Below are 16,811 nucleotides of genomic sequence, written 5' to 3'. Positions count from 1 at the left end.
GCGTAGTTCAGGTGGCTATGAGCTCATATGCTTGGGTGCTCAAATGTAGCTCTCACAGGCGCCGGAACTGCGTGCTACATCGCGTAGTTCAGGTGGCTATGAGCCTGTCTCTTATACACATCTAGATTTGTATAAGAGACAGCCCCCAACCCTACCCCTGCCATAAGCCAAAACCCCACTCACCATTACCTATGCTCTAAGCCCAACCCCTACCCCCGCTCCCACCCTAGCCCCCAGTACTAGCCCTACCCTCACCCTTAATCAGACCCTCAGTCCTACTACTTCTAATCCCACTCGTGCTCCCCAATCTTGAGTATTGCTACCAACTTTGGTCGCCACTCAAGGCAGGTGTGGTGCGAAAATTAGAGGCAGTGCAGCGGACCTTCACGTACAGGATCAGCGGCATGAGGGAGCTGAACCTGAACTACTGGAAACGGCTGAAACACTTGGGGCCGTACTCACTGGAGAGAAGAGAGAGGTATATGATACTGTACACTTGGAAGATGATAAACGGACGGGCTCCCAACTTTGAGAGTGAGACCTCCAAAATAATGACATCTTACAACGAAAAAAGGAGACTGTGCAGGATTCCCCCACTCAATAACCGAGCCGCGGCCAAAGTACAGACCCTTCGTGAGGGATCACTGTCCGCGGTAGGACCGAGGCTCTTTAATGCCTTGCCAAAAGCGCTGAGAGGAGGGAGTTTACCCTGTCACCGGACGCCTGCCGCAACTATTAAACTTGTCAGAATGATCAGAACTCTTACGGCCAAACGCCGGTAACTATCTTGTAAAAAGCTAGATTGCACTTTATTGCACTAGGATTTTGTTCATTAAAACTTCGGTGAACACGGTAAAACTTAGCTTTATTTCTGCATAGCACTTCAAAGGGATACGTTCAAAACATTACAGAACAAGCACGATGGACATTACACTGCTTAATGGAGCATATAGAGCACAGCCACACACGAACTAGCATTGGAGCACAAGATCGCTAACTTTGCAACGGAGCGAGGTGAGTTCAGGTTAGAACCTCACTGTAGGGCTGGCGGGACACGACTAACTACCTGACTCACAGCCGCTCAGACATGACCTTGTACTACGTCGCTACCGTCCAAGTAAAGTCCGACATCAATGTTACTAAGGCGGCTACGCTAGATGTGGCTTTCGGTGTGCACACGAGATAAAATGAACACGGCAATATAGTGAACGAAGTTCATCGTTCACAACCCTTGCAACATTCAAGAGACGACTGGACAAGTGGCTGAGAAAGATCCCTGATTGTCCAGTAATGGGAAACTACCCTCAGCAAGCAACAGCATCTTGCAACAGCTGGCCCAAAGGAAAATAGACGGAACACGTCCAAAGTTACATCCGGGGCCCGAGCGCGGGGTGACCTGCCTAGCGATGACTCGGAAACGGAGGACGACGAAGGCGGAGCATCAGCTTCACCGTGGACTACGAAGTCCTAAACTCATCACAAGGTCACAAGGCAGGTTGCTGCGCAGGAGTCAAAACAGGTTGCTATGCAGCAGTCAAGACAGGTTGCTATGCAGCAGTCAAGACAGGTTGCTATGCAGCAGTCAAGACAGGTTGCTATGCAGCAGTCAAGACAGGTTGCTGTGCAGCAGTCAAGACAGGTTGCTATGCAGCAGTCAAGGCAGGTTGCTATGTGTTGCTGTGCAGCAGTCAAGACAGGTTGCTGTGCAGCAGTCAAGACAGGTTGCTGTGCAGCAGTCAAGACAGGTTGCTGTGCAGCAGTCAAGACAATTTGCTGTACAGCAGTCAGGAAAGGTTGCTATGTAGCCCACGTGCACAAGAAGGTGTGGTGGATTCGCTTGTAGAGGTAGCACTCCACCAGCAACCAGGGAGCGGTGAACCACCGAGGGGCTTCATTGTGTTTGTTTTGGTAGGAGGTGAGGCAGGCGTTCCAAAGGGCAGTGTCATCTGCACCATTAATAATGAGCAAATATATCTCATTAAATTCTCCTAGAATATTCATTGTTCTATCAAATTACAACAATTTTCAAATCAAAGCTTAAAACAGTTCAGGTGAATTTCACTCTGCTGCCCAAATGTAGAATTTTAGTGATGTGCTGGATGTATGCAATGAAACAATTGCTTTTCAATTCAAGTTCGAAATAATGGTAAAAACATCTAAACAACATGAAATTGAGCATAGCCATAATAAAGATAATTCATTAAAATGCAGTATTGTGGACGAATTTCACTGCCCAAGTGAATGCTTACAGAGATTGAATGGCAACAAAGAAGACTACAAACACAATCCATTACAGTTCATAGTGGCAAATTTGAACCTCCTTAAGAATATTTCAACCATTTTTTATTCATTTGGATAATAAGCAAGTCAGTCATACAAAACTTATCATATAAAAAATAGAGTTAAGCTTATGGCAGTTTCATAATTCGAAGCAACTATTGAGAAAATATGAATATATAGTGAAGCCACAATGTGTGTATTGCCCATCCATATGGACGCAATTTGGGTTATGAGTCGGTGATAATTGGCCCCAATTTATATAGGCCAGTTTTTAGCGCATTTTCTCATTTATGGAAAAATGCACTATTGTGCTCACATGTCCGTCCGTCCGTCTGTCCGTGACTTCACGTTTTGGTCGACGAGAAAATGCGCTCTCTGTCACTCACTGCAGTGAGTACTGAGTTAAATTTTTTTAAGGTAGGTAAGCCACAATGTGATGCAGAGTGATGAATCTCACCATGTTCAGGGAGAGGTAAGAGTTCAGTGAAGGGCTTCAAGGTCTTGTTGGTCTGCATTTCATTCTTGAGTTGCGACAGAACAGCAATGACGGTCTTAATCTCATCGGCTGCTTCCTGCAAAAACAAGTGACTACATACAAAGAACAAACTCTACATCAGATGATTATTCATTCAGAAATGTTGAAAAGATTGTGAGAAATCAACTTATTACAGAAAATAAAACTAAAAAATTGTTAATGATCAACCATGGATGCAGCAAATAAATAGGAATGGCAGAACAACCAATGTAAGTCTTTCAAACAGTAAATCATAGCATTAGAAAATTAAAAAAAAATGTTCATATATCAACTCATCACAATGTAAGCATTGTATACCGTTACCAATAGTAAATGTAGAAACATAAAAGGTACTATATTATACATATAAAAACTTTTTCAGAAAATTGCAAAAAAGCCAAAATGGTAAAAAAGTGCACCAAAAATTCAACTACCAAATAAGGACTTATAAGAATATTTTTCATACTTCTCATTGAATGTTCTTTGATGATTTAAATCACCATTCAAGGTCATTTCATTCATTTTATGCATTTAACTTTGGTTTGTGCCTCACCTCTCCATATTGATTAACAACAGAAAGTTTTTCCCGGCATAAATAATCGATGACACAGGTCAGGATCACAGGTAGACGATCCTTCACAGTAAAGTATGCAAAACTCCTGGAAAAAAATAGGCCAATCAATAAATTAAATTGTGCCTAGTAACATCATAGCCTATATTATAGATTAAAAATGCAAATTATTTATGGATAACATGGACTACACACTACAGTATTCCTATTATAGCCACATAGCACATAGTCACATACAATATAGAAGGAGAAATATATGAATAACTTGATGAATCAAATACTTACAAATCATACATAATTCTATGATAACATTCGACACTAATATGAAATCTGATTTAGTTGCCATAGCAACTAAACTGTGCAATTCCAGCAAATAGTAATTCTGACCAGTATTATACAAATATATGTTCAGATTTGAAGTGGTAGTCCACAATACGTTACTGGTGGTCTGTTAGACATAGTGTTAATGTCAAAGGAAAACATTTTTTTGTCCTTTCTCAGGTTGATTTCTGAGTCATATAATTAGACATATATGTATCTTGGATACCAGCATTATCAATTTATCATACATAAGAAATTTGTTAAAAACTGAAAATATTGAGCAAATAAGGGAATTAAATATAAACAGATTCTAAAGATATTTGGTTTGTCATTATCATTATCTTGGTACAAGTCTAGTAGTAGCTATTTCAAACCAATGTCAGTTTTTTGAAAATATTAGATTAAACTCATTGAAGAACCTGTTTTAGAATTTTAGAACTCCTGTGTCGATAAATTTTACCCGCGGTTTTCGAAAATCGCACTTGAATAGCCTATTTTTACCCGCGGTTTTCGGAAAAATCTGCCCAGTATTCCATACCGGCAAGCAAGAAGACTTCACTACAGCATTTAGATTCTACTCACCCTATCACTGAAGCTGATAATGGAGCCGGGCCAGGCAAATCTTCCTCCATGTCATGAATAAGTGAAAGATATCAGCACATGAACTTCAACTTGTAGGTCCTTCCAAATTCCAAGTTCCAACATCCACCTTCGGCTCAAACCGCTCAATTAGCTGGCTTCTTGCTTTATTCTTTCTCGGGATGTCCACGATAAGTGGACGACATTATACGTTTTTTTTATATATTATAATTAAGTTTAAAGGCTTCGAGTGCTTATGCAGTTATGCACTGCCCAGCCTGATCTCTATCATTAACTATACGTTTGTCTGCCAGACTACATGGAACGAGAGACGACAACAGCTCTCAGCTGTTTATTCGGAGGCCACATGACAAAATTTTTAATCCGGCATCACGGATATCGCAACTCATTGCTCCAATTCTGCTGTGCTTAACCGCCCGGCCTCCTCGCCGATTCTGACCAGAAACTGGCGCACAGAGCTGGAATCGAACCCGCGCCTCTCTGCTCCAATCCTGGTACTCTGAACTGTGACCACAGGGCCACTCTGCCCAGCATTAAAACGCAGTTGCCACGTATTAGCCCAGTTAACTAAACTGTCTAGATCATCTTGCAATTACATTAATTATTGCATCCTTAACTGTACAGTATTATAACAGTATTATAAACTTTTGTATCATCGGCATACATCGAGCACACGCTTGACACTACTTCTGGCAGATCATTGAACAAAACAGGCCTAAGAATGCTTCCTTGTGACACACCACTGAGCAGTGTTGCCCAGTCTGATACGGACCCATTCAAACTGACACGTTCTCGTCTACCTACTAGAAAATCTCTGATCCATTGGAGTACGTTTTCCTCCATTACCAAAGACTTCACTTTACGCAACAGCCGCTCATGCGGAACACTGTCAAATGCTTTGGCAAAATCGAGGTACAATGCATCCACTGGCTCCCTTTCGTCCAGCAGGCGAGTCCAATCGTTCAACGTAGATAATAAGTTAGTGGTGCAGGATCTGCCGGCAATAAAACCATGTTGACAATCTAATATGAGATGGTGAGCAGTCAAGTGATCGATAATCCTATCCCTCACAACAGATTCCATTATAACTTACAAACAACACTGGGACTGACTGGGAATAGATAGACTGACTGGGAATAGATGCTCAAAAATATCGCGATAACAAATGGTGTAGCCTTAATGGGTGGAAGTAAGCTAAATTAGTAAGTAACTTCATCATGTTGCCTACAGATCATCGTTTGCTTCCAACATTAAGAATATTGTTTACACAAATGCAGAGTTGGCGCACAGCGCGGTGAAGAAGGCAAATAATAATGACGTCTTCCAAATATGCTAATGCGATTTCCGAAGCGGGAAAACTTGGGAGGAATTCCTCAAGTTTTATTACTAGGAAAGTAGCGAAAAAAATGATCGTGATTGAAGTCATCATCCTGGACCCGGAGAGTATAAAATACGTGACGGAATGAGAGGAGAGTATCTAACTCTGCCGACACACTGCAGCGCGAACATGGTGAGTTCTCTCCTGCCTCTTCGTATATTAACTAATATGTTCTATGACTCCATCACATTCTCTAAGTAGAAATTTATATCACGAAGAAGTTCAATTCATTTTATTACAGTTTTGCTATAAAATAGATTTATTTTTAATTGTTCGCTGATGATGTGGTATACCAACTTTCAATTTATTTCGTCCGAACCTGTGATTTTGATACTAATTTAATTCTATTTTTTGCATGCGTCAGCAATCCAGCATATTTCTGACGCTTGTGGCAGCTGCTCTTGCTGCAGCTGTACTCGCAGCTGAGCAGACTGCACCTGCACCTGCAGCTGTAGAAGCACCTGCTGCAGTTGCGGCTAAACAAGAAGCTCTTGGGGAAGGTAAACAAGCACCGCGCATTTAAAAATAAAAAATTATTTATGCTCCTAGTCCATGCTCATTTTTTCTTAAAGAAGTAAAATTTATAATTACATATTCTTGATTTAGCCTCATTAAAATTAAACACTATGAATTTAAACTTAAAGTTTCGTTGAAGTAAAATTTATTGGTTGAAAAAATTGAATTCGTGATTTGTCATTAAAATATATTTAATTTAACATTCAAACGGGTTTAATAGAAAATGTGTAATTTCTAAGTTAAGATAAGGTCTAAAATCACATCACCTTCAACGTGATTACCACAATATTCGCAATGAAACTATAGTAATTTTTTTCTCCTCCGCAATCCACCCAGCAGCCGAAGACGGGAAATTTTTCCTGTTTGCCAGCCGTTCGACCACCACCTCCATCATCATCACCACCAGCACCTCCACCGTCCTCGCCACCTGCTTCACAAGTCAATACCGCTAATTTGCATAACTGAAGTTACCATTTTTAGTATATATAAGTCTTTAAGTGTCTGTTATATACCTTACAGCGTATCATCAGACCTCTAACAAACTCATCATCAGGAGACTTCTCCTAATATATATTTTTTTCAACAGCGGCGTCGGCCGCAACCTGCACTGGCAGACGCCGCCGTCGCAGCATGAGAACTCCGCGTGCCGACTTGAACGTTGATGAAGGCTTGGACTCCTCCCAGGCAAAGGTGGACGGCAGCCTCGCAGGCGAAGAGGAAGAAGGTGGGGCTCGCGATGACCAACAATCCAAGTTCTTTTTCACCGTATGGGAGACCACGTCGTCAACCGTCACCGCTTTGACTACCGTTACGAACTCCTTAAACATCATCAGCATCTCGGCGGCATGCACTGTCCAAGGCGCTTCTGTGTTGCCTGGGTGCAACGGTTAATTGGTACCAAGTCTGTCATATTCTTGGTACATAGCTATGCCTGTGCTTGACCGGAACAACCCTAGAGTAGGAGGTAGGGAGGAGATTCTCATTCCTGTTACGAACACCTTTGCCAGGTTTTATCACTTTTTAGGTGGTATTTAAGTAGCCTGAAAATATAACAACCACCATCATTCATCTTCATTGTTTTAAAGATTTTGTTGAAAACCCCGTCAGCTACTGTAGGTAGCGTCTCCCGCAGCTTCGGAGCAGAAGTCGCTGCAGTTCCCCACTCGCAACTTTCTTCCCAGCATGAAGCCTTGGTATCTTTTCCTCTACCTCCGCTCGAGGATACGATGACTGCCAACGGACGCTCTGATCATTGTTGTATCTTTTTTACTTACTTGTTGTGATGTCCTCGCAAGCAGCAAAAACGTAGTGTAAATTGTACATACGAGGCCTCCATAGTTGCACTTTGTTTTAAGGATGATCGCTCTCAGTAAACTATTCTTCGTATGTATCGAGTAATTATACCTTTGTCCGTCTACACAGTGGCCGGTCTCCAACGGTCAACGGTCACGACTCACTAAGCATTAAAAATCCATTGAGTTTTCGACACACCTAAAAATTCCAATGATGTCAGTAGTCAAATTTTTGACACCATTTTTTAGCGAATGCAGTTACATTACACAAAATTCGAGCGCGATTTTAATATGTAAAAATTAATTTGTTCCGACTGAAAATGCCGATTAATACAAAAGTCATTAGGTTGAAAAATGATACAATTTGCGCAGTCATGGTCTGAAGGAAAGACGGCGACTTAATTGCACGGACCTCGCCGACATCTCCAGAGATTCGTTGCACGCTCGCATAACGAGCTCGAAGTGGGTCGTATATAAGGAAGGCCTGCGCCTACCTCCACAGTGCGAGGTTGTGTCCAAAGGAAGATCTCTGCACAGGAATCCATTAGACACTCATTGCATTGGTACGCCTTGAGAATTTAATTGCACTGGTACAACATAAGAATTCCATTGTATTTGTACACCAAAGGAAAAAAACATAGCTTTCATTAAAAAATGGTGACATCGGTTCCTCATTGTAAACCCATCCTAGAGAAAGGGTCTTTTTTAGTAATTCATTATATTTGTGCCCAATAGGTATCGGTTAGTGGAGTGTTGATTTTTGAGTTTACAACTGATAGTTCTGAAGCATTTATTCACTAAATTTCTCGGCTTCAGAAATTTAGTTCTGTACAGAAGTTGGTAACGCTTGGTAAATACAAATGTTACGAGAAGTTGAAGTTAGAAGTGATCGAAAAGTCCGCCAACGCTTTACGCGTTAGTACATAAATTGAATATTTGCGCTCAACTCACTGGAGTATATCCACTTAACTCTCTGGAATATTTCTACGTTGCTGATTGTAATATACGAGTAGTCGCATGCCGCCGCACCTGAATATTTATCATCTAAATATGGGCCGAACCACAATCATTCTTCGTACAATTATTTCAACAGGCCATTGGCCTATTTCTTCAATGCTGACACTTCTATACCACTTTCTTCATTCAACCCTGAAAGAAAAACTGACGTCCACTAAGGAAGACGATAAAATCTAACAAACATGTGATATTTGGACGACTATCAATTTGTACAACTAAATTTAGTTTGTGTTTTGACGGAAATAATGTCAAGTCAGAGAAGAGAAGGCCTTTTTCTACCTCAGTTATGGCATGAGTCTGTGAAGAAGCACGGGACAGGCATCACAATGTCTTCGCTTCTTGAGGCTGCGATCCATCATATCAAAATTCAAATGCCACTTTGTCATCTTGATTATTGGAGCGCAAAACAGAACAGCTTCATAGGTTTATGGCATATATGATCAAACGAAATGGATGGGCTTTTAGAAACTGACTGGGAGATGTGGGAGAGTTGTAAGGTTGTGTTAGGTTTGGTTCGGTTCGGTTCGGTTAAGATGGATTAGGTAACTTTAGGTTGAGATGATTTAGAAAGTTTGGTTTGGTTAGGCTAGGTTGTAATGATTTATTTGATGACAGGTTGCTTTGAGATGAATACATCAGGTTGGTTTATATTTGGTCTATCATTGGGAAATCATCTTCAGTACCACTTCTCATTCATTCAAACTAAATTCACAGCTAAAATAGCGAACACGCACTCGAGTCATAATTTAGTTCTGTGCGAATGACGCACTTCCGCGACCACGCGTCCCAGAGCCAAAATATGGCGAAACATACCCAAAAGACCTTATACGAAAAATTAAATTCTATCTTACCGTGGATTATAATATTGACGCTTGTATCTACCAGAAAATTATAAGTAAACTTCATTCTTTGGTATAATATTGATGTATATTCATTGTATGACATTCTATGCTGTCGTGTACTGTCCGTTCAGTTGACTGTTCGCTCAGCAGGTCTGCCTGGCCGTTTACTTGCACAAAACGCTTCTTTATTACCCAAGAAGCTACTGACAACCAAACTATTTTTATTCATACTGAAAGCAAAGTGGCAAAATTTCAAGCAATATGGATGTTAAGCCACTCTTCTCACATGATATTGCCTATTCTAGCTCCAAGAAAGTGTGTTTAGCCGAGGTCTGACGATGCCTGAAGGTCGCCACTAGTAGCCGCTTGTCTGAGGTCAACGTTAGTAACTACATGACAATAAAAAACTCAATTATTTCTCAACAAATATCCATGGGCATATAAAAATTTCATCTGTCCTCTCTGATTTTGATCCCAGGTCAATACCGATCTGTCATTATTTTTCGTCGTGGGGCAGTCTAGCTTGTATGATACCGATTTGTATTGGTAGTGGTATATATAATTGTAATTTTCGTAATGGCTTGTAATTAAACGAACCTTGTGTACGTTTTGCATGCATAAATTGTATAAATTGAACGTGCTCGAGTACAATTACAGTGTACCATGCGTAAGACACACTTTGTACCCGGGGTAAGATTTATGGACATAAATTAAACAAGCTCTAGCGTTTTGTATAGGTGCGCTGTGTCTGAATGCCCCTTCCCTTCACGCAGGTTCCCAGCTATGTTGTTCGTGGCGAGCGCCCCACCCCTCCTGCCCTCACGCTGCTCTTATTTATACCTGCTGTTGCTGATAACAGCTCTGCATGCTCTGGATAACAGCCGGGACTTCACTGGCACCGAAAAAATAGACAACAGCAGCACATGGATCACCAGCAGTAACGACAATAACAACAGCACCGTCATCAAGGATAACAACGACGGCACAAACAGCACCATCATCATCACCACCAGCACCTCCACCGTCCTCGCCACCTGCTTCACAAGTCAATACCGCTAATTTGCATAACTGAAGTTATAATTTTTCGTATATATAAGACTTTAAGTGTCTGTTATATACCTCACAGCGTATCATTAGACCTCTAACAAACTCATCATCAGGTTACTTCTCCTAATCTCTTTTTTTCAACAGCCTCCTCGGCCACAGCCTGCGCCGCTGGCAGACGCCGCCTTGGTTTGCGTCGTCAACGACCACGACGACGTACGTCATCGTCAGGTCATCCGTGACTGTGCCAGCGACGTGCTTCAGAAGTGGGTCACTCGGAGCTTAAGAGGGACGTGGCTCAGAAGTGGGTCACTCGGAGCTTAAGAGGGACGTGGCTCAGAAGTGGGTCACTCGGAGCTAGTCAGAACGTTAATCGCGTTCGTTCGTTTCGACGAACGAACGTCGTAGTGAATTTTTTAAGACGTTCAGGCCCTTTTACGGTCATGTTATAGACGTTTAGTTTCGTACGAGGGGTACAATAGACGTTTAGACGTGGAGTGATGTAAAAAGAAATTTAGATGTGTAATAGCGTAAAACAGATGATAAGACGTATTAGTGATATAACATTAAATAATCAGAAACTAGACGTTCAAGCGCGAAAGTGAATTAACAAATGGTAATCATTAGTTGTGTAAGTGAAACAATAATACGTTATTGAGGACGTCTAACAGGCTGTTAGACACACAATTGAACCGGTACTAAGCCTTCGACTTTACGAGACGTACGTTAGCCGTACAAACGTATATTAGACGTAGAGCCGTACAGCCGTGGTCGTTGCAGGCGTCAACCCGGCGGCGTGCTCGGGGCGGCGGCGGCGGGCACACAGCCGTCGGGAGATGGGCGATGGTGACGTCCTCGTCGCCACGTCGCTGACGTCGTCCATGGACGTGGAGGGAGGCGATGGGAGGGAGGGTGATGACCTCTGGTGGGGGGGTGAGGAGCAGGACGAGGGGCTAGGGAAGGCCCCTCGGCTGCTCACCTTCTGGCGCACCTCGTCCTCGACCCTCACGGTGACGACGACCCTCACCAACCGAGGGGCGACCGTGAGCGTGTCGGCGGTGTGCAGCGTTGCTGGGTTTCTTTACAACCCCTGCTGAACCCCTGCTGAACACTTGCTGAATCCTTGCTGAACCCTTGCTGAGCCCCTGCTGAATCCTTGCATAACCCTTTGCACTCCTGCTGAACGTTTGCTAAACCATTGCTGAACCCGTGCAAATCATTTGCTGGAACCTTTATGAACCCTTTTCAAACCCTTGCTGGATCCCTATGGATCACTTACTGAACCTTATTTGAAACCCTAGTCTAATCCTTACAGAACCTAAACTGACACATTGCTTTATTTCAGCTGAACCATTCAAGTTAAGTTTGTGATTCACTTCCTGGATCCTTTTTATGATCCCTCTTCAAGATATGCCTCTATTTCATTCTTTTTCTAGACATTCCTCTATTTATTTTCTTTTTAACATCCCTCTTCCTCGTATTCTTCTTGGACACATTTTTATCTCATTTTTCTAAACATCTCTGCTCTTCTAGATATTTCAGATATTCCTAGGTTTCACTTCTGTATCGCACTTCCAGAAATCTTTTCTAGAGCCACTTATTGGATCACTAATGTATCCTCTCATCACTCGTGTATCACTTCCTCTGATTCTCACTCCTGGATCCCCTCGCATAATCCCTCTCACGTATCTACCCTCTGAGATTCACTCTTGGCTCCTCTCCTAATCCCTCTCATGTATCCACCCTCTCAGTCCCATTCCTGGATCCCTCTCCAAATTTCCTAGGCTCCATTTTCATCTCGCCCCTCGTTCTCCTCACATGCCGGCAGCTCATTTTATCTACATTTTCCTGCTGAATATTACTCGTCATGTTCAATGCATCTTTGTTAATAAAAATTCAACTTGTGTCTCTTCTATTGCGCCACCCAACACGAGGAGGTAAAAATGACAAAAGTGCAGGAAATTGCGAGGAAAATGAGACAAACCAGCGTAGGAACTGATGTATTTTAATTAATTTATCGAAAAATTTCAGGTAAAGTTAAAAGAAACAAAATCGCACACACGTGCCACTGCCAGTTTGACGAGGTAACTTCCTACACGCATGAATTATTTGATCGCACGTTTGAATGATCGGGCCACAGGTAGAAATGATTAATCAGTACATTAAAAGAATTTAGCCACACATATAAATGATTTATTCACATGCAAAAAGATTTACTGCGCTCAGATAAGATTAAGCTGCTAGTGGAAATGATTTAGTCATACGTGTAAGCTATTTAGCTACATGTACGAGTATAAATAATTTTGCTACACATGGAAAGGATTAAGCTACACTTTAAAATGATTAATCCTACCGTGGAAATGATCTAGCAACATGTGGAATTATCAAACCGCACGAAAGGACGATTAGCCACACGCAGGAATGGTGATGCCAGCCACCGTGCACAAGGCGTTGAGGCTGACAGTGGTGAAGGTGTTGGTGAGATAGGTGGTGACGGTCTTGGTTGACGACACGGTTGACCACACCGTCAGGATGCTCTTGCCACTTCTACTACCGGTGGCAGGATCTGCAACCAGGTCCTGGGTTTCTCTGAGCGAACTGTCGAGCGCAACCAAGTTTGCCGATATTGGACTGGAACTTGACTGACGAGGGAAAGTTGCTGAGTTTTCAAGTTTTGTGTCATCCTCAACTTTGGTTGAACCCTCTTCGTGGGCTGAGTCGTCAAGTTGCGTTAAACCTTTTGCTTCGTTTGAGCCATTAACTCGATTTGGAGCGTAAATTTCGTTTGAAACAAAAACTTGGGTTAGACTATTAGATTTGGATGAATCGAGAGGCTGGATTGTACTACCAACATTTCTTTTCTCATCGAGTTGCCTTTTCACCCTAACTCCACCGACGTCGTCCAGCGAAGGCAGTTTTGTGACCAGATTTGCGGTCATGAGCCGCTGGCGGCGACCCGTGCAAGCTGCCGCCGTCGAAACTGAGGGGATAACCAGTATTAGCGTGGGTACAGTCCTATATGGGTACAGTCCTACGTGGTTACAGTCCTACGGTGATGACTCACCTGACAGGCAGGTGTACAAGGTGCTGGAGGTGATGACTCACCTGACAGGCAGGTGTACAAGGTGCTGGAGGTGATGACCAGGAGAGCATTGCGGGTGCTGGTCGTATATTGTGCCCACAGCAGCCGCTCTGAGGGGGCATGATCATGAGCGCCAGAAATGGCATGTGGCATTCAGCTTAGGTGGCATGTGGCAAGTGGCATGTGTTAAGTGGCATGTGGCAAGTGACATGTTGAAAGTGGCATGTTGCCATGGGCAAATGGCATATGGCAAGTGGCATATGGTGAGTGGCATATGAAAATACAGGCATATAGCAATAGGTATATTGCAATTGGGATGCTCCTGTGTCATGTGACAATTGGCATGTGGCAAGTGGCTTGTTGCAGGTGATATGTGGCAAATAGAATGTGCAAAGTACATGTTGCAAGTGACACGTGGCACAAAGCACAAAACGAGAGTCAAAATGAAAGTCAGGTAGGTACATTTAATCTTAAACTCAGAAGTAAGTTTAAGATAACTCGACCGTTTCTCTCACGAATGATTACGACCGCTTAGAATGTCTCGCGATCGCTTTGACTGTAGATTTCATTAACGACCGTACTTCGGAATGTTGGTGTTCATCTCCACCGTCGATAATGTTACTCCAAGCTTGTGACCGTACCACTGATTGTGGCACACAGTTGTTGTAATTGTGTCGCAGTGCTCGAAATTGCTTATTATCAGTGTCGGTTTTATGATCGCTTGTCGCACTGCAGAGTCACAGCCGTAGTGTCGATGTTGACCATAAATAAATAAGATGAAGTCGTGGCCGTTACTTGTAGCTCGATTTTTTACGGTCTTATACAGGAGTTGTAGTCGTGTGAAAGACTCGTAGCGTTGCGTGGCCGTTATTTCGGGGCAACAGCCGAAGTCGTCACCTTTGTCTGCGGAGGTGCCAGCTGACCGTACTTGCGTGACGGTTATAACAGAAGAACCATCCTATGGCGCAATTTTTGGGTCTTTACGTCGCGCATATATATGCTTTCAAAGAAGACATAGCGCTCATAGCGACAGTTTCAAGTTTCTCTTGGTCAGCCTTCGATGCCCTCGGCTGATAGAAAATACATATAAGCAATGTCACTCCTGCGGTAAGTTGCCCCCTTCTTGTGCTGAAGCCGTATTCTTTCTATCTTAACGTCACCCACTCCCTTCTCATCATCTGAACGCAAGCCATGTTCAATATTATAATATAAAATAAAATCAGAATTACCTACACTTGATTCACGAGACAGAATATGGCTTAACAGTAAGACTAGGCTACATAATGAGTGAGCAAGTTAGTTTAGAATTTCTATGGGCCCATTGAAAACCCTCGGTCCTTTTTTTGCAAGGCCAAACGTCCCTTCGAATCCCGGCAGGACTCATCGATGGTTGCTAATTTAACTTTGCGCAGCCACGTCATCGAAGAAACGCTATCACGAATATTAATTCGAAGTCCACGCGACCGAGACTAGACACGGGGAGAAACGAACCGAAAATTCCAGCGCGATCACCAGATCTCAAGCCACGATTACAATCGGGCGCTTCATACCTGCCAGGTGCTGGTGACGTACTCCAGAATTTTTGCATCTGTTTGTCTGTGCCATATTTTCAATAATAATTGTATTAATCTTCACTGTGTTTTCATGCCCTCCATCTGCTAACCATTCAGGATAGAGATCCTCCTTTCGGACACCAAACCACGTGGCTTAGTTTCGCTTTCGCCCTTGGAAAAGGGCCAGAGTTATACCTCATATCAATTGCTGGGTAGAGTTAAGTATCAAATCATACGATATATCCATAATCTAAAAATGTTAAATATATTATTTCTTAATTAATTAATGCCATGCCGCTAGTGTCATACCATACCGTTAAGGCCATGCCACTAGTATCATGCAATGCCATTAGTGTCATGCCATATCATTAAGGCCATGCCACTAATGCCATGCCACTACAAGTAGAGCGGGATGGACGAGCCTACCTCTCCTCATCTCCAACACCAGTAATTTTTGCATCTGTTTGTCTGTGCCATATTTTCAATACCAATTGTATTAATCTTCACTGTGTTTTCATGCCCTCCATCTGCTAACCATTCAGGATAGAGATCCTCCTCTCGGACATCAAACCACGTGACATAGTTTCGCTTTCGTCCTTAGAAAAGGGCCAGAGTTATACCTCAAATCAATTGCTGGGTAGAGTTAAGTATCGAATCTTACAAGCTAATCGCAATATAAATTACCTAAAATATCTTATTTCTTAATCAGTTAATGCCATGCCACTAGTGTCTTGCCTTACCGTTAAGGCCATGCCACTAGTGTCATGCAATGCCATTAGGATCATGCCATACCATAATGGTCATGCCATAAAAGTTATGCCACTACAAGTAGAGCGGGATGGACGAGCCTACCTCTCCTCATCTCCAACACCAGCACGTCGTCGCTGTCTTGTCCGTCGTCCTCGCCATTTGCCGCGTCGTCCACTCTGCCGTCCACTCTGTCGTCCACTCTTTCGTCCACTTTGTCGTCCACTCTGCCGTCCACTCTGTCGTCCACTCTTTCGTCCACTTTGTCGTCCACTCTGCCGTCCACTTTTTCGTCCCCTTTTTCGTCCACTCTGCCGTCCACTCTGTCGTCCACTCTTTCGTCCACTTTGTCGTCCACACTGCTGTCCATTCTCTTGCTCAAGCCGTAGTTTTTGATATCGTCCCCGCTGACGCCCACTCTGCCGTCCCCGCTGACGTCCCCTGTGCTGACAGGTCCCACGGACGTCAGGAGCAGCAGTGCTGACGTGAGGCACGAGGCAGACCACAGCTTCTGTGAGGCGTAATATCACCCAGCAAAATTAATGTGTCATGTTGTGCAAATATTGACACGCATTTTTACCCACAGCTCGAGCAGAGAGCCGCCGTAGCACTGATACACCTTTTTACTGAGCCGAATTGGGTCCAAGTTACCCATTGAAGAGCAAATAAAATGCGTTTAAAATTTACTTTTTAAAGACGACTCTAAAGAATCCAGTGTTTCCGATGTTACACATGTACAATGAATTTCTAATTTTATTGTCATATATAAAAAAAAATGTTTAAATTTTATCTCTAAAATTTGAAAATAAATTTAAATGGTGCAAATTTATTTATTCTGTCAATTAAATCATGCATTGTCTCCAACTTTACGCAAGTGTGCAAAATTTCAGATTGATTGGAAAGAAATAAGTGTGTTAAATATCGATTATCAGATATGTAGCAAACCCGAATTATTTTTTCAAATTTTTTAATAATAATTTTTTTTAATTATATATTCTGTCAATTGATTCATGCATTGTTTCCAACTTTACGCAAGTGTGCCAAATTTCAGATC

At 42.7% G+C, this 16,811-nt stretch overlaps 3 protein-coding genes across 3 annotated transcripts in view; 1 reads left to right on the top strand and 2 right to left on the bottom strand.

Moving 5' to 3' along the window:
• LOC108666932 (damage-control phosphatase ARMT1) overlaps window positions 1-4,638 on the bottom strand; it is a 9,129-nt gene extending 4,491 nt beyond the window's left edge. Inside the window, 5 exon segments of the mRNA XM_047882688.1 lie at window positions 1,481-1,499; window positions 1,799-1,946; window positions 2,738-2,852; window positions 3,348-3,453; window positions 4,269-4,638. Coding sequence (XP_047738644.1) covers window positions 1,481-1,499; window positions 1,799-1,946; window positions 2,738-2,852; window positions 3,348-3,453; window positions 4,269-4,318 — 438 coding nt within the window. The 5' untranslated portion in view covers window positions 4,319-4,638.
• Window positions 4,639-5,735: 1,097 nt separating this feature from the next.
• LOC108666935 lies at window positions 5,736-7,566 on the top strand. Its single transcript, XM_018153904.2, has 4 exons — window positions 5,736-5,796; window positions 6,029-6,164; window positions 6,520-6,618; window positions 6,767-7,566. The coding sequence occupies exons 1-4, from the start codon at window positions 5,749-5,751 to the stop codon at window positions 7,069-7,071; spliced, it is 588 nt and encodes a 195-aa protein (XP_018009393.1). The 5' UTR covers window positions 5,736-5,748; the 3' UTR covers window positions 7,072-7,566.
• Window positions 7,567-12,412: 4,846 nt separating this feature from the next.
• On the bottom strand, window positions 12,413-16,412 carry LOC108666931. Its single transcript, XM_018153900.2, has 4 exons — window positions 16,338-16,412; window positions 15,863-16,268; window positions 13,481-13,567; window positions 12,413-13,355 (listed from the first exon to the last, which is right to left on the bottom strand). The coding sequence occupies exons 1-4, from the start codon at window positions 16,410-16,412 to the stop codon at window positions 12,781-12,783; spliced, it is 1,143 nt and encodes a 380-aa protein (XP_018009389.1). The 3' UTR covers window positions 12,413-12,780.
• Between the last annotated feature and the right edge of the window lie 399 nt (window positions 16,413-16,811).

Source organism: Hyalella azteca, unplaced genomic scaffold, assembly GCF_000764305.2.
Source record: "Hyalella azteca isolate HAZT.00-mixed unplaced genomic scaffold, Hazt_2.0.2 contig11041, whole genome shotgun sequence".
Classification (NCBI taxonomy): Eukaryota; Metazoa; Arthropoda; class Malacostraca; order Amphipoda; family Hyalellidae; genus Hyalella; species Hyalella azteca.
The sequence above is the reverse complement of the archived record's forward strand: the minus strand, read 5'-3'. Positions and strand labels throughout refer to the sequence as shown.